General features: G+C 33.7%; 1 protein-coding gene across 26 annotated transcripts in view; it reads right to left on the bottom strand.

Annotated features, from left to right (window-relative positions):
* Positions 1 to 23,197, bottom strand: part of ADGRL3 (adhesion G protein-coupled receptor L3) — an 802,670-nt gene that overhangs the window by 397,208 nt on the left and 382,265 nt on the right. For all 26 annotated transcript variants that reach the window (XM_041725369.1, XM_041725367.1, XM_041725376.1 and 23 more), the window contains one exon: positions 14,816 to 15,029. In XM_041725369.1, the coding sequence (XP_041581303.1) occupies positions 14,816 to 15,029 (214 nt within the window). The remainder of the gene's footprint in view (positions 1 to 14,815; positions 15,030 to 23,197) is intronic.

Raw genomic sequence — 23,197 nt, 5'->3', positions numbered from 1 at the left:
ACAGAAGATGTTAGGACTCTGTAAAATTGCAGCAATTACTTTTATAGTAGAACATATGGAATTGTTTTATCGAGTTTCAAAGTGCAATAAGAACTAGAGGAAGGGGAATAAAGGATCATTTGAGATTTTACATTGCTTTAAGACTTTGGTGTTTGTTAACACATAATATACTATTTCAAACATCTGAAAAAATTCAGCATAGGATTAGTATTTCATTCCATAAACAAACTGTGATGGTACTTGTCTTTTTACCCTTTTAAACATTTTATTCAAAGAGAAAATACCACTGATTAAAAATTTTTAAAGTTGTGGTTGTTATAAAGCTGGATCCATGGGATGCCTGGGTGGCTCAGCAGTTTAGCGCCTGCCTTTGGCCCAGGGCGTGATCCTGGAGTCCCAGGGTCGAGTCCCATGTCGGGCTCCCTGCATGGACCCTGCTACTCCTCCCTCTGCCTGTGTCTCTGCCTCTCTCGGTCTCTCATGAAAAACATAAATAAAATCTTAAAAAAAAAAAGCTGGATCCAAGATCCCACATCCAGTTTCTTTCATTAGCTTGACTTCAACCACCTGGGGTGCAGGGCAGGTGCAACATAAGAGATGTGTCCAGGTCAAGGATCAGAAGGGCCTGTGCACACTCAGGGGTGAGCACGAGCCAAGGCTTGCAGCTGAGTTTCCGCAGACCAGTTATGGAAAGAGAGAGAGAACTTGCAAAAGACTTAGACATGCAAACCTTGTCACAAAACTCAAATTTGAATTTAAATTTTATTAGTGCCAAACATCTCTTCTTTCATGCAAAAGCTCTTGTCAGATCATGCAGCATCCAGTGTTTTAGTTAAGGCAAGATTGAAATGAGGCACTGGTTTTGTTTCTTTCAAAACTGAAGCACTGCCATGTGGGAAAAATGTTTGTCTTCTTTGGTTTGTGTTGGGTTTTGTCGAGGGAATTGGTTCTACAGAGACCTCAAAAATTCTGACATTCGGAGTCTCTGATTGGCATTGTTATTTGTAGTAAAAGGTAAACCATTTTGTGATATTCAGCATAAGTACTGACTTGCTTCTCTGGAGAGTAGGGAAGTTTTCATTATCTCTCCATCATCTGTTTATCTCTTTTTCTGCCAAGAATATACAGACTCACTTTTGGTAAGTATTCTTCACTCATTTTTAGGAATGTGCTTGACCTGGGATTGGAATCATTCTTAGCCATTGGTGCTATTAAACTGAATGCCAGAAGGGAAAAAAAGCAAAAAAATAACTAAGAGGTAAGGGAGTTAGTGTGTTCGGTTTTCCAAAGAGCTGCTGTTCCTACTATTTTTTTTTCTTTCTGAAAATATTCTGAACATTGAAAGAATATTCTGAAAATATTCAGAATCTATGAGAATATGTAAAAGAACCTATTTAAATAATTTTTGTTTCAGTCTTGTGGAGGAAGGTCTTCAGAAGCCAAGGAGAATCCTATTTAGGCTTTGTGGCTTCTTAGCCTACACATTGCCCAGCTATAGTAGAAAATGCATGGTAATACATATTTGGAAAGAAACCTGAAATTTTATTTATTTAATATTTTATTTACATTCAACTTGCCGACATATAGTATAACACCCAGTGCTCATCTTATCAAGGAAACCTGAAATTTTCTAAACTCCAAGACTGGATTGTTCTAGAAGCATTTCCTTGTAAGAATACTTCCTATCATTTTCACTAGTAGCAAACATTGTATTCAAATCCTTCTCTCTGATGCTTAATAGTCTCTATTCCACAATTTCGCCTGCTGGGTTTAAAAATGCAGCTGGTTTCCCACTGTGCTGGTTATTTCATTAAGAGGAAAATGTTGGAGTGGTGACATTGCCTATAATCTCTCTTAAAATTCTCTGTTAATTAGTAATGTAAACAGTATGTGGGTGACTGTTCCTTATGTGGTCTATCAAGATGTTGTCAACAACATAGGCAGAATGAAATGACGCTAGTGAGACAAAATTCACAAGGAGAATACTCCTTTCTCTAAAAATCTAGGAAGATTCTCATCTGACCTATCCTACTCAAATAGAATAGAGAAAATCTACAAATTTGATTAATCCATACCAAACCTAAAGGAATGATCGGTGGAGAATTCCCAAGCCACATTCTTATCAATCTAGTGACATTTTCATAGCTCAAAATTCAGCCTCTTGTTCCTATGTAGATGAAATCCTAAATGGAAAGCAAACACTTTGAAGAAATGGTAATACAACTGGTTGTAAGTATAAGGTATAGTATTATGCCTAATGTTGTTATCCCTTTTTTTTTAATGAAAGTTTTAATTTGACTATTTTATTTTGACATACATTTTTTTTCTTTACCTGCCCAGAACAGCAAGGTTTTTTGTTTTGTTTTCTTTTGTATATTTTTTATCGGATTATTCCTATTAAAGGGTAAACCCTTTTGTGACATTTCACATAAAATGCCGAATTATCACTGGATGAACAAATGAAGAGTTTTGATTACCTTCCGAGCAACTCTTTCTCTCATTTATCAAGAACATACAGAAGTACCTTTGATGAGCACGTTTCTTCCTTTGTAGGCATGTGCTTTGCCTGAGTTTGGAATAATTCATAGGTTTAAAGATAATTTTAAAGTGAGAAAGTGATGGCATTCTTACTTACGACTGTGAAGCCTAAGGAGTGGGGTAGAAAAAAAGAGACTATACATACTAGAGAAATAAGATCTAAGTCCTAGAAGTCCCCTCAAAAACACTGAGTTTCAAAGGTAAACTTCATGCACATGAAGGATTTTCCCAGAACCAGAACTTTTTAGCCAGGTTCATAAAATAAAATAATTGTAAATAAGTAGACCAACAAAAGTATTTACAAATGTAAATATATCATATTTCTTTATAATATAAAACTGATATATTGCTGATATAGATATAATGGAGCTAGATTCTTTCTGAGACAGGGAATCTTTAAACCCACGACCCTGAGATCATGACCTGAGCCAAAGTCAAGAGTCAGATGCTTAATTGAGATCCGAAGTGCCCCACAAATAAAAATATTTTTAAATAAAAGGATAAAATAATTAGATAAGAAACATATCCCTTTCTTAGTAAATGAGACAAAAAATAAACCTGAAATCTTGAACCATTAGATAATATATAATATCTGATTCCTGGGTAAATATATGGTATTTTTCTTGAAATTAATTTACATCCTAGAAATACACATCATAAATACCCTATGCACTTGCATCTGGTTTCTGTGTGTGTGTGTGTGTGTGTGTGTGTGTATACCTGTGTGAACACAAGTATGTCAGTTGAACTACTTTCAGAGATGCCACTCTAAGGATACAGTAAGTTCATGTTATAACAATCAAAACATTTGCTTCAATAATTTTGTGCAAGAAATTGTGATACAACTGACTAAAAGATCTAGGAGAGAAGATTTATGTTTCAGCTTCTTTGTATCATTTGCTGCTGACATGCTTTCATAATGCAATTACAGCTATCTCATATGCATCCAACTACATCACTTCAAGAATGGTCTTTTCCTTTGTGTGCACTAATGCAAAACACTTGAGATATGTGTTTGTCTTCACAACTTTCACTGAGACACATTGTCTGTTAGTTTCCAGATGGAGGCTCATATCCCATTCCAATATCCATGTGGGCCTGTCATGCTTTTATTAATTTATTCCTTTCCACTTCCATGCCTTTCACTGAAATATTATACTACACATAATGTTTGTTGTTGTAGTATTTTTTTATCATTATGTCACAGCAGGGAAATGGTATTGGAGGGAATAATTAAATGCAAAGTCATTTGAAGGACTCTACATTTTCTCTAGAACTGAAGTTAGAATGTAATTCAGAATCCTACCTCCTCAGGCAAGGATGATCTACTTCAATTCCTTGGAAAGGTGAAGGGCCTTTTATTATGAAAAATTTTGCAGAGACTAATTTGTAAAAAAGAAGTACATTTTTCTGACCCTAATTTCTGAAATACCTACAGAGAAATAACTCCCACCTTCTAGAAGGTTGTAAATGACAAAACTGGTCACAGGTATTTTTATACCATAATGAAAAGAAAAATACTTGTGGTTTGGTTAGAGAAATATAGTAAAATTTAGCATATAAGTGAAAAATGTAGATATAATGTATATCAGAAACACAAAGGTAACATATCACATTCAAGGATGTTGCCTATAGTCAGGCTTTGGTGTGTTTCATGGGTATAATTCTGAAAATAAACCCAAAACTCCCATTATCATGCAACAAACAAGTCAATGTTACTAAATTTGGAAATAATATTAGAATACTATTTTTAATAAGACGTTCATATTTGTAGAGGACTGTCATGAATATCTTACATAGCATGAGTACACTATATTTGAGAAGAAAATTCATATCTTCAGGACTTTAATTAAATGTAAAATATCTTGAGTTGTTTAAATGATCAGTGGTAAAGGTTTGGGAACATCAGTGTCTCTGAAAAAAAATCAACCATATAAACAATTTTAACTGAAAAACTTTTCTTCAGTAAAATTATTATGTCATCTTCAAACCTTTAGTCAGCCAGTTTCTTCCTTTTTTAACTCCCATCTATTCTCGCCTTTCTTACTACTTCTAAAGGATGTGTTCTTCTTTATATATTACAATATTCCTGCAGACTTCTATTCTTTTCCAAGCATTTACTTTCTGAATACACCAATAAGTCTAAGAAACAGCTCCAAATGTTTATTTCCATAAGGTTGATAGTACCAACAATTATGGGCACTAACATTCTGGAAAGACTTCAAGTCTTTTCAAGCCAAAACACACATACATATATTTATCTATTGAAATCAGCCCCATATGCATGAAAAACATATTTTCCTTTTGCCATTTGGTAAACCTAATTACAAATAAATATGACTTACATATCTTCCTGATGTACAATTGTAAAGTAAATGTCAAATTCTAGGAAAACCAGTATTAATTAATGTATTTTTCATATTAACAAATAGTAGGATAATAGTTATTCCCCCAACAACTTGGGAAATAACATTTCACATCAGCACATAATGGAAAGATTCAAAATGTATTGCACGGAATGATTTACTAACTATACTTGGTAATATTCTCCCCCCTTGCCCCCCCCCGACATTTAGCCTTATTTGATAACATTTTGAATAATAAACAATGAATCAACTAAAGCTTGTGGCTAGCAGAATATTCATGGAGGCAAATTTAGCGATGTCTTTAGCATAATTGAATCTTTTTTAAAAGATTTTATTTATTCATGAGAGACACAGAGAGAAAGAGAGGCAAAGACATAGGCAGAGGGAGAAGCAGGCTCTATGCAGGGAGCCCAATGCGGGACTTGATCCCGGGACACCAGGACCACGCCTTGGGCTGAAGAGAGGTGCCAAACCGCTGAGACCCAGGAATCCCACGTAATCAAATTTTCACAAGATATGAAAAATAAAACAAAAATACTAAGGAAGGATAAACTGATTATATAATAAAACAAAGTTAGTATAGTGTGGTACAAATAAAATCCATTTTCATCTTTATAACTTATTAGAAAAAGCTTTGTGAACATTTATGCCATCTAAAATCTCATTATATAAAACATTAGAAATTTTAATGGATTCTGTTACTTATACTCAAGTTTAATTAAGGGAAGGCTGGCATGATACATTTTCTCATTTACAAATATTTCAAAGTACTAATGTGATATATTTAGTTTGTAACTCATGAGCCTTCTCTGTTCCATAATTTACGTATTAAGTGACAACCATTTTTTTCTTATTTCCACATACCATACAAATTTCAACTCATTCCCCATTATAACCAATATGTTTTTTAATGAAGTATTGCTGTCGATAATTGTCACCATGAAGTCCAAAATGTTAAAAACAAAATCTTACCTCATAGGTTTTTTTTTTAAACTAAACATTTCATCACAAGTACTCAAATGTTTTTGCCCAAAATTTATCCTAAGGCAGAAAATAAATAAATGCCACATAATTTAATAAGCTCCATGCCATGTTTTCATTATTTGTATATGAATAAGATAAGCAACCACTAATAGTGTATGTTGGGGGTAGGTGGACACACACACAAACATATACACACGTATATTTTTTCAGTAACAGGGACAGGTTCATATTTGTTTTCTAGGTTAGTCTCTTTTATTAAAAATACTGCACATTTTAGACAGAGGATGGACTGCAACAGTTATCATGGATGTTGGAGCTGGATTGCTGAGGTTAAAATTTCAGCTTTGCAGATAACACCATATACCTTTTGGATGTTAATTAAACTCTCTATCCCTTACTTACAAAATCAGTGAAAAATGACAATAGTATCCATTTCTCAGGAGTAAGGGAAACATTAAATGTGTTGATTCATATAAAGTATTTAGAACATTCTCTGGCTTACAGGACGTTCTGAAAAAAAAAATCTTGCTTATACATGGTTACAGCTGAAATCTTTAGTATGAGGAACAATCAGCTCTACTCTATCAGTGCTTGTTTTTCCAAGAAGCATTACATTACCTAAAACACTTTATAAACACAATTGATTTAAATAAAAAAGAGGCAAGAGTCTGGAGAGTTTCAGATTCACAATAATTAAATTATTTCTATCCAAAACTTCAATAATGAAAATTTGTGTATGGCTGTAATTGGATGTGGATAAAACCTGAGCCAAACCACTCCACTATTTGGTTCAATGTTTGCCTAAGAAAACATGAGTTTCTTTTCTCACCATTATGATCACGATCAAGAGCACAGTTCTTAACTGTTTGTAATATTTTATCATTTTATCACCCTTGCTATAATGAACAAAGCCTCAAATCTCTCAAATAAGACACTGTATTGATTTAAAATAAATTCTTCAGCAAGTAAATGTCTATGCTGGTTAACTACCTCATTGGTACAATGGGAGTGTTAACGGTAGGTATTGCTTAGTGTTATGGGGAGGAATTAATGAACTAATAAAGGTGAATTCTTTATCAGAGTTGATGGCAAGTAAAAAGCACACAATAAATGTAAATAAGTATTATTATTACCAAAAAAAGTATTATTATTATTATTACCAATAACAAATGAATATATGTCCTATATATACAAGCATATTATACCCTAACTATTAAAATTCCAGCTAGAGGTAAAATGCCTAAATAATCAGCAGGCAAGGAAAAGATATTTTCCTAAAAATGTAACTCCTGACTATATTGGTCAATTTTGTAAAAATCGGTTTCTTATTAAAACTTTATTCCTCATTAACCAATAGATGAGTTGAATTCTATATTATGGATGGATTTGAATCTTTCACTGGCTTTTACTGATGTACTAAAAAATGAAAATATTTTTCTTTTCTTTTTTTTAAGATCTTTTATTTACTCATGAGAGACACACACAGAGAGAGAGAGAGAGAGAGAGGCAGAGACACAGGCAGAGGGAGAAGCAGGCTCCATGCAGGGAACCCAATGTGGGACAAGATCCCTGATTCCAAGATCACACCCTAGACTGAAGGCAGATGCTAAACCACTGAGCCACCCAGGCGTCCCTGTAACTTACTTCCTGAAGAGTCCTGGGGAACCCAAGTAATCAGTAACAGAGTTTATGTTCATAATCTGCTTTGTTCTTTCCCATATGAACTTAAGCTATACTGAAGATGATTACTATAGTATTTTTATCCTATATCCTCTCCTTTTCAGAACCTTATCTTTCCATGCTGGTATTTTCCAAGTATTTCCCAGAAGATATCAAGTTCTACAGACTGACCACAAAGTGTAAAAGTATCTAAAAAGCTGGAGGTGGGGAAAAAACTAACATGATCATTCACTATAAATGAAAAAAAAAAAGATTCTTATATTTTATAAATCAAATGTGCATGTTAGGTCAATAATATTGTAACAACTTTTATGGTGACAGATGGTGAGTACACTTGCTGTGTGAGCATTTCATAACGTATATAATTGTTGAATCACTATATTGTACACCTGAAACTAATATAATATTGTATATCAACTATACTTCGATAAAAATAAAACTCCAGATTATTTTAAAACAATGAAAAAAAACAAACAATGAGTATTATACACTGTAAAAATCATGAAGACAATACATAACTAATGTTCAGCCATGAGTAGAAATGAAAAAGAAATTTGCTAAAATATTAATTGTACTACCCTTTTGTCTCATGACCTCTTTATCTCTTAATATTATTAAGATTCTCAAAGACTCTCAGTTTATGTAAGTTATATAATATTATGTACCACGTTACAAATTAAAACAGAAATTTCTTAAAGTACATTATTGCTTCTGTCTTGCTCCCTGCTAAGATGACATCAGATTTACTTACCACTGCTTTTGCACAATCAGTGCCTATGTTTAATACAATGAAAAAGGCAATTATGAGTCAGTATTGTTATGAAAATAGTTTTGACCTTGTGGAATCCCTGGAAATATCTCAGGAATTCCAAATTTCCATGAACCACACTTTGAGAATCTTTGCAGGAAGGGTTAATATTCCCCAAGGTCTGGAAGAGACAACCAACACAACACCCTTTAGCTTTTATCCTAACCCATCCTGAGCTATTTTAATCACTTACTAAATTCTTAAATTTCAAAGCACACATATATAGCATAATTTCATTCATATTTAAATGAATAGCAAGAAGCACTAGCAAGCATTTTAGTAGGACATTATCAAAATATATTCTCAGAATTGAAATGGGCTGAAATATTAAACGAAGAGATAAGTATCTTCCAGACAGGAAATTCCCAGCTTCTCCATTTTCTCTATATTTTGGCTTTGGTAATGGGAATTATCTTCTTTCCTTCCTTCATTCCTTTTCTTTATTTTTTTAATAAATGTGCACAAAACCGGTAATTCTGAAAGCAACGAGTTATAGTTTATATTATAGTTTCTATGACCGTCTGTTTTTTGTTGTTGTTGTTTTTACTGCATAGAACATGTATTCAATGGAAAACTCCGATATAAGGGATTGTTTTTGATCTGTTATAATTCATAAGAGAAACATAAGATATAATTAATAATTCTGCCAAAGGAGCAGAGGAGAATACTCAAATTGAAACACTCGTGTGTATACACATGGTTATTGCAGAAGGTTTACTCAGTTTTGTACACACAAAAAATGCCACTGACATTTCTTCTTTGACTGCTATTGTAAGAATTCTTAACTTCACCAGGATTGAATACAACAAAAGCCAAGATCTTTTTGTAAGCTATAAAATCCCCTGCAGTGGTACTGATATAAAATAAAATATAACTTTTTCAGAAAGGTGAGAAACTTTCTCCCTTCTTCCCTTCCTCACTGCCTCCCCCACTCTTTTTCTGCATGTGACTATGACATGCAACAATGTTAACTTGCTAAAATGCTGGGAGGAGATGAAAAATAAAACTTAGATGACTCATTTAAGTGTGAAAAAAAATCATCCCACTTTATATATTTGACATCTCTACTAGATAGGAAACTCTAAAGAGGCTATTTGTTAAATGTCTAGATTATGATCTTTGATTCCAAGAGAATTCAAAAAGTAAGCAATGTATTTATATTCATGCTTCCAGAAATAACTGCTATTTCTTTGATAATGTCCCCACTGAAATGCCCACTACAACTAACTTGATTTTAAATATTCACTTTTTAGCTTAGAACAAAAAGCATTAAGAATAGAAATGTGGACAGAAAATACATTAGTCATTGGTGTGGGAAGGAGATGGGAATTATCAGTAATGGGCATCAGGATCTTAATGTGGTGATGGATATATTCTAAAACTCATTTATGGTGATACTGCATCACTTGGCAAACTGGTAACTGGTAAATTTACTTAAAATATGATACACTTCAAATGAGTGGATCCTATGGTATATAAAATGCTTCAATACTGTTATACGCAAAAAAAAGAATGCAATGAATGAGAGAAGCCAGACACCAAAAAGCATATGCTATATGAATTCATTTATTTAAATTATAAGATGGGCAAAACTGATTAAAGGTATTAGAAAACTCAACAGTGGCAAAACTTGGGGCAGAGGGGGTGGACTATGGCTGGTGCAGAGTATAAAGGGGCATATCTGAAGTGCCGTTAACATTCTGTGTTTTCATCTGGTTATTAGTTGCATAAGCTTGGTTTGTGAAAATTCATTGAGCTGTACAGATTAATGATATGTGCAATTTTCCATATGTATATTATACCCCAACAAATGCCCACTATATACACATACATATATGCCTGTTCACAAATGTTTTTTTTCAATTTAAACAATAAAGCCAATTCTACATAACGTAAACTGTCATACCACATATTTAAAATGCATGTCCAGGGATCCCTGGGTGGCGCAGCGGTTTGGCGCCTGCCTTTGGCCCAGGGCGCGATCCTGGAGACTCGGGATCGAATCCCACATCAGGCTCCCGGTGCATGGAGCCTGCTTCTCCCTCTGCCTATGTCTCTGCCTCTCTCTCTCTCTCACTGTGTGCCTATCATAAATAAATTAAAAAATTAAAAAAAAAATAAAATAAAATAAAATGCATGTCCAAAAAGCTGGCATGAAGAAGTCCTATGATATTCGGATTTCCCACATTTCGATGGAATTTGTGTCTAGCTACTAAAAAGAATTCCCATAGGACTTGAATTGACAAGGGGGATAGCATCAAGCTAGTTTCTCATCAAATTATCAAGGTTTCTTAAGAGCATATGCACTGGATCTACGGGGAGGTTGGTGGAGAGTGGGCCTCGAGGAGTGGTGCATTTCGAAGAGGCTTTGGAAGGACTAAAGAGTGCACAGCAGGCACCAAAAAGCTTTTGAAACCATGACAGAATAGGATGGACAAGGGTTTATTGAAGAGAAACAGTCCCCTCATGTTATTTTTGGTGCTCAGCTACTTATATATCTAATACTACTTTGATCTCTTCTGGTTCTACCGATGTTGCCATCCTTCAAGGACCAGCTCAACATTTCTTCTCCCATGAACCCTCTTTAATATTATTAAAAGCTGAAAGAGCTTTCCTCCTTTTTTTAACTCCTCAATAAACGTAAACGAGATAAAAATAAAATATTGAGCAAATAATCTAGCTGTTTGTTCTTTATCTGCCAAAAAACTATAGGTTTGTGGGCAGAAACCAAGCCTCGCTTATTTATCCACCCAACTCTAGAGTTGTCATGGTGCATCTTGTGGAATCTTAAGTGCTGGTGGAGTTAAAAATGGAAATATTTCCCTTAATAGCTGAAGATAACATGAAACCTCAGCTGAATTCAAAATGTAAAATTTCTGGAGTTATCAGTGGCCAACAGTCATTTTCACATTTAGATCATAAAGCTATATGTACCATTTTTTAAACACTCTGAAGAGTGTAAATATAAAATAAGAAAAACAAAAATCACTTAGATAATAGAATTAAGAAAGGTTTTAAGTGCCAAAAATATAATCGGAGAGCACGTTTATTTATTCACTCATAGATCACTAAACATCAAAAATTAGTTTTAGAAAAAAAAATTAGTTTTAGTTAAAATCAACAGAAAGTCTGTCCTCTAGAAGCCTATTGAATTACTTTATTTTTTCTTTTTTTTATTTATTTATTTTTATTTATTTATGATAGTCACAGAGAGTGAGAGAGAGGCAGAGACACAGGCAGAGGGAGAAGCAGGCTCCATGCACCGGGAGCCCGACGTGGGACTCGATCCCGGGTCTCCAGGATCGCGCCCTGGGCCAAAGTCAGGCGCCAAACCGCTGCGCCACCCAGGGATCCCTGAATTACTTTAGAAAAGGCAACTGTCTAAGGTGCAATAATACGGGTTTATTTAATGTTTAGATGCAATAAAGAAGATGTAGATGATAACAAGTGAGTGAGAATAAAAGTTCCAAAACAGATAAAGAAATGTATTCTGATATTTCAGTAAGTCTTCTGGTAAGAAAATGAAAGGAGAGGAAAAGCGTAGAACATTCAGAGATGACGAGGGCAAAATGCCTTAAGAACACAGCTGGATTTGAGAGCACAAGGTATAATCTGAAAGGAACTGAGGAATCTGGCTCCTTAGAGCAGATTTCAGATTGCACAGTTTTACTGGGGAAAAACATGGAAATCAATGTCTTATCCTTTTAATCCAAGTTCCCAACTTTTCACATAAAACTAACATTTTATTATAGTTTTATCTATATATTTGTTCAATGTGTTTTCAAATATCTACCTGAATACTATTTCACATCCGTCCTTGCCTGTGACATCTGTCTAAATTATGAGGCTAAAGCAAGTTATGAACTCTTTTTAACAAGGTTATATAAGGATATGCAAAAACATTTTGTATTTTGTAATACTAGACCTCTGATCTACAGACATGCTGAAAAATGCTTAGACACTTATACAATGTCTTTCGAGAAATTTAAATGGAAGAAAACAATAATTAACTAAGTATCTTTTAGAAAAAAAGTTTCTCCAGTATAATTTTCATTCAAATGCATTATTTAAACTGTCCATATCATTATTAATAAGACACATCCATGTCATAATTAGAAGTTATTAGCATTTTAACATGCTGTCACTAGCGTGGCAGTGAAAGTTCATTAATTATAAAGCAGCTGAAGCAGGCATGGCCATCTCATCCCCTGGGAACTTACAAGATGGAACCTGATTTCTTCTCTTTAAGAGTCAAAAGCATTTATTTTGGACAACTTTAGTGCATTTAGTGGTCCAAATGCAACCCAAGAACTTGCCTCCATACAGAATTAACCAGTTATTTCAGCTGACAATTCTTACTTGAGAAACCACCAGGGGGGATTCCACAAATGATTCACTCAGGGTGCTTAAAGCAATTTTACTCTGCAGATTTGTCACTTTAGAGACACATCCCATATAATTCAACAGCTTGAGAGGATCCATTGTAACTATTTTTTGCAATAATTATAAGATTAAGGGCTTATTTTGGGAGCCATTAATAATATCAATAAAAGGATTAAAACAATTTCAATGAAAATCACAAAGAGATCAAAGAGCTAGTGCAGTTAATGCTTCTGCTACATTTAAAATGAAAAGTTAATCACAGAAAAGCAGAATTTCCTCCTCAACCCACACCTCAAATGGATTCAAAGAATCCATTTTAGTTTGTTGGCCTGATAGAAATAAGTAAAATAAAATAACAGTTTAGCTACAGTGCCTTCATACTAATCATGGAAAACAACACAGGACAGACCATTATAACACCTAACACAATAAAGTAATCAGACTTCTTTTAGGCACAACATCAGAGAATTTAACCATAGTTGGAGGCATGTCAAATGTATGACAAGAAGAGACACACAATGAGAGATAACAATGAAAAGAGACATACGAGAAGAACGAAATGCAACCAAACTTCTATCAAATGGAATCCCTAATTTTGAAATCTTATTTTTCACTAACATTCACCTTAGCATGAGTTAGCATTTTAGAAATAGATAAACAAAAGTCCTTAGATTTTCCTTGACAGGCCATTATTGTTCAAGTATATTTCAGATGTCTTGGTCATCACAAACCTGGCATTCTATAATTTCTATTAACAATTTATAGAAAAGTAATTTATTAAAAAAGATACTATCAATATGTTAATCACACACAAACATACATATTAGAATTTCAACCATCCAGAAGACAAAAGGCTAAAAATAATGCACCTTCTCAAACACAAAAAAGATAATCCTTGAGAACTATCGTTTTTACTTTTATATACTTAAAACTGTAAGTTTATTTTTACATATGCTATGACTTCCCCATATTTTAAGAACTCCTTAAATAATTGAAGAAATGGCTAAGTAGAAATCCTAATGAAAAAAAATAATTCACTAAATAAGTAATTTACTGATTATTTTAACATTTCTTTGTAAGCATGTAGTCAGAAAGTATGAAGAATTATATTAAGTGAATGACTTCACTAATTTCTGAGAAGTCACACTAATACTGAACAAATATTTAAGAGATATCTGAGGGCAGCCAGGGTGGCTCAGCACTTTAGCGCCGCCGTCAGCCCAGGGCCTGATCCTGGAGACCTGGGATTGAGTACCACGTCCAGCTTCGTGCATGAAGCCTGCTTCTCCCTCTGCCTGTGTCTCTGTCTCTGTCTCTCTCTCTCTCTCTCTCTTTCTCTGTTTGTCTCTTATGAATAAATAATTTTTTTAAAAGAGAGATATCTGATATTTAATTTATCAAGGAATTTTAGTATAATTTAAACCTTCTTATGGATTCCCATTGACCAATCTCTATAGAATTGAAGACTGTCTTTTCTTTATCCAATGATATTATATGATACCTTAATTTATATTATTTGAATATGATAATATTTTGAATAGCTTAAAAGAATGACATTACATTCTAGATAACAAAGAAATACTTTCTTCATTGTTTTTCCAAGGCCAAATAATTATTAATCAATAGCCTTTTACTACATTTTGATTGTTATAAAGATTGCCTATTAGTTTTTATTTTCATACATTGAGAGAAAATATTTATTAGCAGTAAAATAATATTTCTATAATTTCCAGAGAAAATTAGAAAGGTCTGTTTTTGAAAACTGTGAAATATAAATTTAGTTTCTCATCTATTTAGCCTAGCTCTAGAAAAGTCAGGACAGACCATTAAACCTGATAACTAATCTAATAAACTTTAATAATTTCCAAATGCCATTTGCAATCTCTAATACTAGCACTTTAGTGATATGGGAAAACAGTGTGATATTGAAAAAATAATTCATATTATTCTAAAATATACAATGCTATTTGTGTTCTTACCTGTGCTCAATATGTCACACACATTTATGAGAGTTTATGTTAAATGCATAAAGAAAAGATTATTAGAAGTATCATACCTTTGAGACATAATCTTATAGGCATCTGGCAGATAGCATCGTATATTCTCCATCTGAGCAGGGTCAGAGTCACAAATTTTGTCATCAGTCCTCCCATAGTTGGCACTTTCTATCATGATGACATCTGTTCCTGGACAGCGGAGCTCTATGGGGTAGCTCTCACAGGAGAGCTCTCTGCGAACCACAGCCATCGGAATTGGGGCACGGCTGAAAGCTACCGGAAGGAGGAGGAAGAAATATAAGTCATCTTTATTACATACAAAGGAAGAATACATGTGTTTGCTTTTCTAGTGTTTGAGGAAAATACTAACACCAAATACTAATACGAAAAAATAAACCGGTTGCAATGAACAATTTTAATTAAAATAGAATATTTCTCACTTCAACAACTTTACAGGATTTCGAAAAATCTAAGAATAACAGCTATTTCATAAAACCTTATCTAATACAGTTTTCTTATAAATGAAAGGAAAAAAAAAAAACCTGGATTTTCTAAAACTTTGGCTGGTACGTGAGGTAAAGACCATATAGAACTATTAGCCAGCTTGTAGAGAAAGATTACTCAGGTAAACCTCAGGGATATCTGTGTGTGTTTTGCATTGCTTTGTTTTATGTAAACTATTACCAAGAAATTGCATTTTTGTTGAATTTATATAATCTTAAGGATTCCATTTCAATTCTCAAACATGGTTTCATTTTTCAGTAATAATATGATCAGCAGACTTTATAATTTAATTGTACTAAGTGTTCTTTAAGAAAATAGAGCTTTGTTTGGAAAAAAACTAAATTTTCCGTTAGCTCCCTCCACACACTTTCCCCCACTGTCAAGAGATAACCAATTAGCATTGTGGAAACCCTCCTATTACAATTTTCTACAGAAAAACAAATACATTTTATATGTTTCCTCCCACCATAGGAATTCATAATTTTATTCAGGTAGTATCATACTACACATGTTGTTTGATACCTTGATTTATTTTATTTATTATTTTAATGGGCATCTCTTTTCATTTCTGTATTGTACTCCTCATTTTTAATGGCTGCATTATATATGCCTATAAAGTTTATATAATTGATCTTATGTTGATGGGTATTTGGGAATGCCCAAGTGCTTTTGTCATAATATCGTGAAGAAGTATAAATATATTTGTGTATCTTAGTTATAATATTTTAGAAAAGATATAATTATCCAATATATGTTATGGTATAGTCTTATAAATGAAATCAATGGATCAAAGGGGAAATGTATTTCATATTTGTCAAAAATCAACAACTAGATATCCAAAAGACTTAATAAAGATGTATAGTTCTATCAGCAGCACTTTTCATTTCAATACAACACATTCCGAATTACTTTAAATTTTACCAATGTAGTAGACAAATAATGATAGAATATCCTTTTTACAATTTTTACAATATTCTGTTTACACAGTAGTACACATGTTCACGTTAATCAACCTTTCACATTCCTTTTATTTATGAATTGCATCCTCACATTTATACATGGTTTGCTATTGTAAAATAGCTACTTATATAATGAGAAAATTTTTAAAATTAATCCTTTATATTTGCAGCAAATATGTTCTTTTAAATCTGTTGTTTGATTTTAGACGTTTGCAGAACATATTTATTTCATTTATATACAGAGAATCACTATATTTTCATGGGAAGTTTAAGTTTCCCACTCGAAGATTGTGAACATAATCAGTACATTATTAAAGCCAAATGTTGGGATGCCTGGGTGGCTCAGCGGTTAAGCTTCTGCCTTCAGCCTAGGGTGTGATCCTGGAGGCCCAGGTTCGAGTCCCACATCGGGCTTCCTGCATGGAGCCTGCTTCTCCCTCTGCCTATGTCTCTGCTTCTCTTTCTGTGTGTCTCTCATGAATAAATAAATAATAAAATCTTTAAAAAAATAAAAAAAATAAAGCCAAATGTTTGGGCAGCCCTGGTGGCTCAGCAGTTTAGCGCCACCTTTGGCTGGGGGGTTTGATCCTGGAGACCTAGGATCGAGTCCCGCGTCAGGCTCCCTGCATGGAGTGTGCTTCTCCCTCTGCCTGTGTCTCTGCCTCTCTCTCTCTCTCCCTCTGTGTCTGTCGTAAATAAATAAGTAAATCTTAAAAGAAAAAAAAAAAAGCCAAATGTTTAATTGTAAAACCTCAAGTTTTCTTTTAAAAGCATATAATTGAAATTGTAAATTAAGTATTTACCAATCATCTAATAAGTAGATTTCTAGGCATCTTATTCCTACATAAGAGAAATAATTATAGATACATACATGATAGCTATATATATGTATTAATATTTGCTTAATGCCCTAGTGTGTACATATATAAAAATATGCACTTACATAAAAATATGCAACTTTTTTTGTAGCTTTTTCAAAAGCATGGAATGTGAAAATAAAAGAAGGGAGGACAGAAAAAAGGAAGTGAAAATAGAGTGAAGGTAAAGAAAGAGAAGATTGGTTTAGTTTGTGAAACCATAACTACTATTTCAAAATTGAGAATGACATTAGTTTTTACCTTATTTCTATATTGTTTCAGAAAAGCTATAACTATACCATACACAACATGCAGAAGATTTGAGCAGGTCCCTCAAAGTTCTCAAGCAGCACATACAGGTAATTCCAGTCTGGCTGTTATTCAACATCTTCTTTGTGCTTGCTCAAGCTCTGTCTCCCTCTCTCATTCTCTCTCCCTTTTACTCATGCATACACAAACAGAAGAATCTACCAAATCCAAAGCATTCATCAGAGTTAACATAATCAGAGGTTAGTTGTAACATTATTTTCAAGTTTGCTCTTGAGTCAACATTTTGACAGGGTATTCCCACAATAGAGAGACACCGAATTTCTGAGATATGCATGTCTATTGTTCCTAAAATAAAATAAAATATCCTTGTTTACCTATCATTCTGAAATTAGATGGTTTTTAAAACAAGATATCCTTTTTAATAGTGAGATTTCTAAAAAAAAAAAAAAAGATTTGTGTTTTCAAGGATAAAGATATTTTCATTAATGCATTTAGTATTTTAAGTAATGAAATCATTGAATAATAAAAATATTCCAATTTGGGGATCCAGTTTCATGACTTAGGTCAGTTTAAATGGAACCATGGAGGTTGTTTTTGTCTCTCTGGTTTTTATTTTTGGTTTTAATAAACAGTTTTTGAAATCAGAATTTTCCAGGAAGTGTTTTAGCATTTGCTAAAGGAAATTTGTTTCTTAACTTTGGTATAACTATTTTTAAAATAACATTGAAACTGCTTCCAAACATTGAATTGATCTGGCTATATTTTAACTTAAACAGTTAAATTAAGTTGAGAAACAAGTTAATTTAATAAGGAAACAAAACAAATAAGCAAATCATACAGTTAAAGCATGTGTCTGACTAAGTGGACAATTTGGTTAATTAAACTCATCAGTCAATTTTTGTCAAAACATGTGTACATAGACCAAGCTTTATTCTGGTTCTCTACTGTCAAAAATATGATTTAGAACCAGACACTAGACAGTTGTAAAGTCAACTAAAATATGGAGGCCAAAATTTTCCATGTATCTCTTTTTGACCTTGTAAGAGTTTCACAAAAGTTATGTATATGGCAATTTTTACAGAGAGCCAGAGTTGATTTTGTGGATGCTTTCTTCCATTTAACACATAATTGCATTTGTATCAGTAACCTGGTGATAAATTGCACTCCTAAATGATGGATGCTTTGTTTAAAGAAATGTATTACTGGAAACTATAACATTATCTAATTAGCTATTTAAATTACTCTTAATTATATTGCAAAATGCTTTAATCAGCAACCAAATTCCAATGGAAAAAATGTTTAAGTTAAAAGTTTGCTTGTTGTTGTTTTTTTTTTTTTTTTAACCATTCATTTATTATGCTACGAATGGAGAGATTTTGCTTAGTAGAGAAAAGAAGTAAGACATGGGAAATGTCAATTCAAATGCAGGATAGTCTGTTAAACTGGCTATTACATGTTTTACTAGGGTAACACTGCATTGGGCATTGTGAAGTAGCTGTAGGAAAAAAATTGGGGGCAAAAAACGCATACTCTTGAACTCCTTCTCACTTTTAGTCTATGAGTTAATCTGTTATAACAAGGAACAGAGTATCATTGTTAGATGTGTAATGGGTATTCGCTAAATAAATTGGGGAAACTTCAGATGTAAAATCTGGTAACCGGGCAGGATGTCGCACTATGGAACTAGCCACTGATCATGAAACCAAGGAAATATGGATGAAATGAAGCTTCTCTACTAAAGATGGCAAGAGCCTCAGCAAATACCCAGGTTCCATGGCAAACACACATCTAACAAAAAGTGCTCCTGACAATGGATTAAATAACAAGAGAAAAAGCTCCCTGTTCTTGCTCACTTGTTTCAGCACAAGGCACTTTCATGTTTTCTTTTCTGAGGCCTCAGCCACTCTGTGGTTGAAACCTCTTCTTTGGGTGCTCCTACTGTTAAGCCTGCTTGGTGATATTTGACTCAAAATGCCTGAAGTCCTTGGTGAACTGTGGATGATAATAACAAAGAAACCAGTCTAGGGATGGGGGGGTGAGGGTAGAGCCAGAGGCCAAAAGCTGGTGACCAAACACAAGTCAAATGATTCTTTGTGTACCTCAAGAACAGGGCTCAGAGACTTGCTAGGATAAAGCTAGAGCACTGGAGAGGAGCTATCAAAGAAGGGAGTGGTAACTGAGACAAAGGATTTTAAGAGAAAGGGTATCAATTGATAAGAATAACACCAAACACAGACATAAAGGCAAACAGTTAGTGGGTTGAGAGCATAACACAGTATAATTTATTACATTTTAAACATGTTGACTGTAAGGAGTCAGGGTAACATTGAAAAAAGTTCAATTAAAAAAATTAAAAGTTAAAAAAAATAAAAAATAAAATAAAAATAAATAAAAATAAATTTAAAAAGTTCAATTGTCAGGGCACCGGTGGCCCAGCTGGTTAAGTGTGGGACTCTTGGTTTGGGCTCAGGTTGTGATCTCAGGGTCGTGAGATGGAACCCCAGGTGCAACTCCACATTGGGCCTAGAGTTGGCTTGAGATTCTCTTCCTCTTCCTCTGCCTCTCCCCCTTCTGTCCTTTCTCTCATTCTCACCCTCTCTCATATAAATAAATAAATATTTTAAAAAATCGACTCTCAGTTGGATTCAGGAGTAGAATATAGGCTAAAACCACAGTAAGGACATAAAATAGTGGAGGGAGTACCTATAGAGAAGTGAATGGATGTAGAAATTGGGATTATCAGTGGCCACTGAAGAAATGTTGGAGGAACATACTACTGAGTCACATAGAGAAGGGCTCTGTTATCTATTCAAGGAAGAATCTGATTAAACAGACTAGCCTGCTTACCACTTACCACTGCTTCGAAGTAAGGAAACTTGGTTATAGAACAGATGAATCAACTGTGTGGGCGCGCGCGTGCATGTGTATGTGCACACCCATCTCCTTCAGCCAAGTTTTCAAATGCCCTGTCCAAATCTCGTCTTTCCTTTTTTTTTTTAACCAAGATTTTATTTATTTATTCATGAGAGACACACAAAGAGAGGGGCAAAGACCCAGGCAGAGGGAGAAGCAGGCTCATGCAGGGAGCAAGATGTAGGACTCAATCTTGGATTCTGGGATCACGCCTAGGGCTGAAGGCAGACACTCAACCACCAAGCCACCCAGGCCTGTCAAATCTCGTCTTTCCATTAATTATTCCACATTTTCAGAAATCCACTCAAAAAATAAAGCCTGTAGCCTAATCTCCATTTAGCAGAGACTGAAATCTTCACCCTCTTCTATATGTCTGTTTATTGTGAATACAAACTTAGCAAAACAGCTTATATGTGTATTTTCCATTCCTTTATCCTCATGCTTTAACCCAAATCTTGTGAATTTAAGGAAGATTAAATCCACTAAAGAATTTTTTTTTAAAGAATGGATAAGGAAATGCAAAATAGAAGGCCATTTTTTTAGCAGTAAGGACAAGATGATTGCTTTAAATGAATAATGACAGGGAACATATTTGATCTATATTTAGGAACAAAAAAAATTGTATGATTTGGTGATTGGCTGAACATGAAGGGTAAAAGGGAGGGTAGCAAAAATAACTATCGTGCTGCTGGCATAAGCAATTGGCTATATTATAGTGTCATAAAAAAAATCTGGTAGGAAGTTGAATGCAGGTTAATGACTCAGAAAAGAGATCTTTCTAAATTTGAGAATGGTAAAGTAGTACCTAAAACCAGAGCAGTAGATAAGATAACCTAGGGAGGGAGTATAGGTTTTATTAAAGAGCTCCACATGGCTCTTTCAAATATGTTCACAATTCTTTGTTAGTCCTCCATTTACATTCATTTTCCCCTTGAATGTGGGCTTTACTTAGGTGCTTACTTCTCATTGACATGGTGTGGTAGAAAAGAGTGGGTACGATTCATTAACAAAACATTACAGTTTCCATCCTCTCTCAATCACTCATTTTGTGCAAAGCCAGTCAGGAGAGACACTGCACAGGCTTAAGGTGCAGGTCCAGGTAAAGAATTGAGCCCTCTTCTGACAACCAAGTAAGGCAGGCAAGTAATGAACCTTGGTGGCCAAACCTCCAAACACCAAAAATCCTCCCTTTAAGTAACTACAACTCTGTGAGAGATCCTGAGCCAGGATCAACTACTTAAACTACTCCCAGGTTCTTAACCTAAGGAAATCATGGAAGATGATAAACCTTTATTGTTTCAAGTCACTGAAGAAATGTTTAAAAGGTGGACACTGAAACTTGGACAGTTATTAGAGAATTACCAAATCAATAAAAGAAAAATATTATGAATGAATGAATGACCACAGATAGTCTATGATTACCACCCCTTTGCTCAAATATCACATCACTAAGCCACCAGATTTATATATATATAAAATCTTATTATACTTTTATCTTATCATTTAATTTATATGTAAACATATGTAAATACACATACAGTTTTCAGCACTGACAAATGATTACTAATAGGTGGTAAAAACATTTTCTTCCTGTATGCAAATAATCATAAGAGGGGGGAAAAGACTCTTTTGAAAACTTAAAAATGAAAAGGAAAGAGATCTGATTTCTTATAAGAAAGAAGTAAAACTATCTGTAGATCAAGGCCAATGATTTTAAAGGCATTTCTTAATTATAGAAAGGGACACAACTATCTGGAAGTGGGTTAGATTCTACTTATTGCCAATGACTTTTAAAAAAATACTTCATTACTTCAATGCTGCCAAAAAGCATATACTCTCAATTTTGAGTTTCAACAGAGCCTATGACATAATTTTCTTAAATATGTGTATTTTCTCTGTGCCATTTTACATGCCAGCATGCTTATCCAAGTTTTAAAAACTGTGCTCTGAAAATTGAATCCAAAATATTTGGCAGCAAAAATAACATTTAAAACCCAATGAAATATCAACCTATCATCTATTTCTTTAAAAGTACATCTGTTACCAGGAAGCATCTAATACACTGAATTTCAACATCTCTATTTCAGAAAAAAGTACATATAATTTAAATGTTATAGTATTTAATTAAGTGTAACACAGTGACAAATAAAACTGATATCCTGAAGGAATTGCCAAAGGCAATTATGTTCTGAGGGCAAAAAACAAAACAAAATAAAATAAAACAAACCAAATAAATACATACATATATACACACATAAATAAATAGAAACCAAAAAGGAAAAAAAAAAAAAAAAGAAACCAAAAAGGCACGGAATTTAAAATTTCTGAAATTACAGGGATAAAAAGCAAAACTAAGTAGAGTATCATACAACAGAATATGCTGAGATATCCTTTTTACCTATGGAGCTTCACCATGAAGGTAACATTAATCTTCCTTTGTGAAGATATCTATACAAAAATGGTGGCATTCAAGGGAAACTGTGCACACAGAAACTGTATAAAAAATATAGCAAGTGTTTGAATAAATGAATTTGTTACAACTTTTCAACATCCAGTAAAATTATATTCCATACTGTCTTCCAATTATATTTATAAGGGATAAAAGTTCTAAAACTGTGTCAAATTTCACATACCACAATAATCCCAATCTTTTTCTAAATGTCAAAAACTCAAACTGGCTGTTCAAAATAAGAGTACAATTCATGATTTCAAGATAAACAAAAAGTCAGTAAAAAGAAATTATATGACTCAAAAGAAATAAAGAAGATACGCTAATGTAATTCTCAATGCATATTGATCACCTACCCTGTGGCTGCTGGGAGTTACTGAACATAATCCATGGATGTTTAAATTTTCCCACCAGACTGGGCATTATCTCAGATGTAGGGATGGTTCTTTACGGAATGGGATGCCAAAATCTAGCAAAAGGAGCTTCAGA

This window comes from Vulpes lagopus, chromosome 12 (assembly GCF_018345385.1).
Source record: "Vulpes lagopus strain Blue_001 chromosome 12, ASM1834538v1, whole genome shotgun sequence".
Classification (NCBI taxonomy): Eukaryota; Metazoa; Chordata; class Mammalia; order Carnivora; family Canidae; genus Vulpes; species Vulpes lagopus.
Note: the sequence above shows the minus strand (reverse complement) of the source record. Positions and strands in the feature narration are given on the sequence as shown.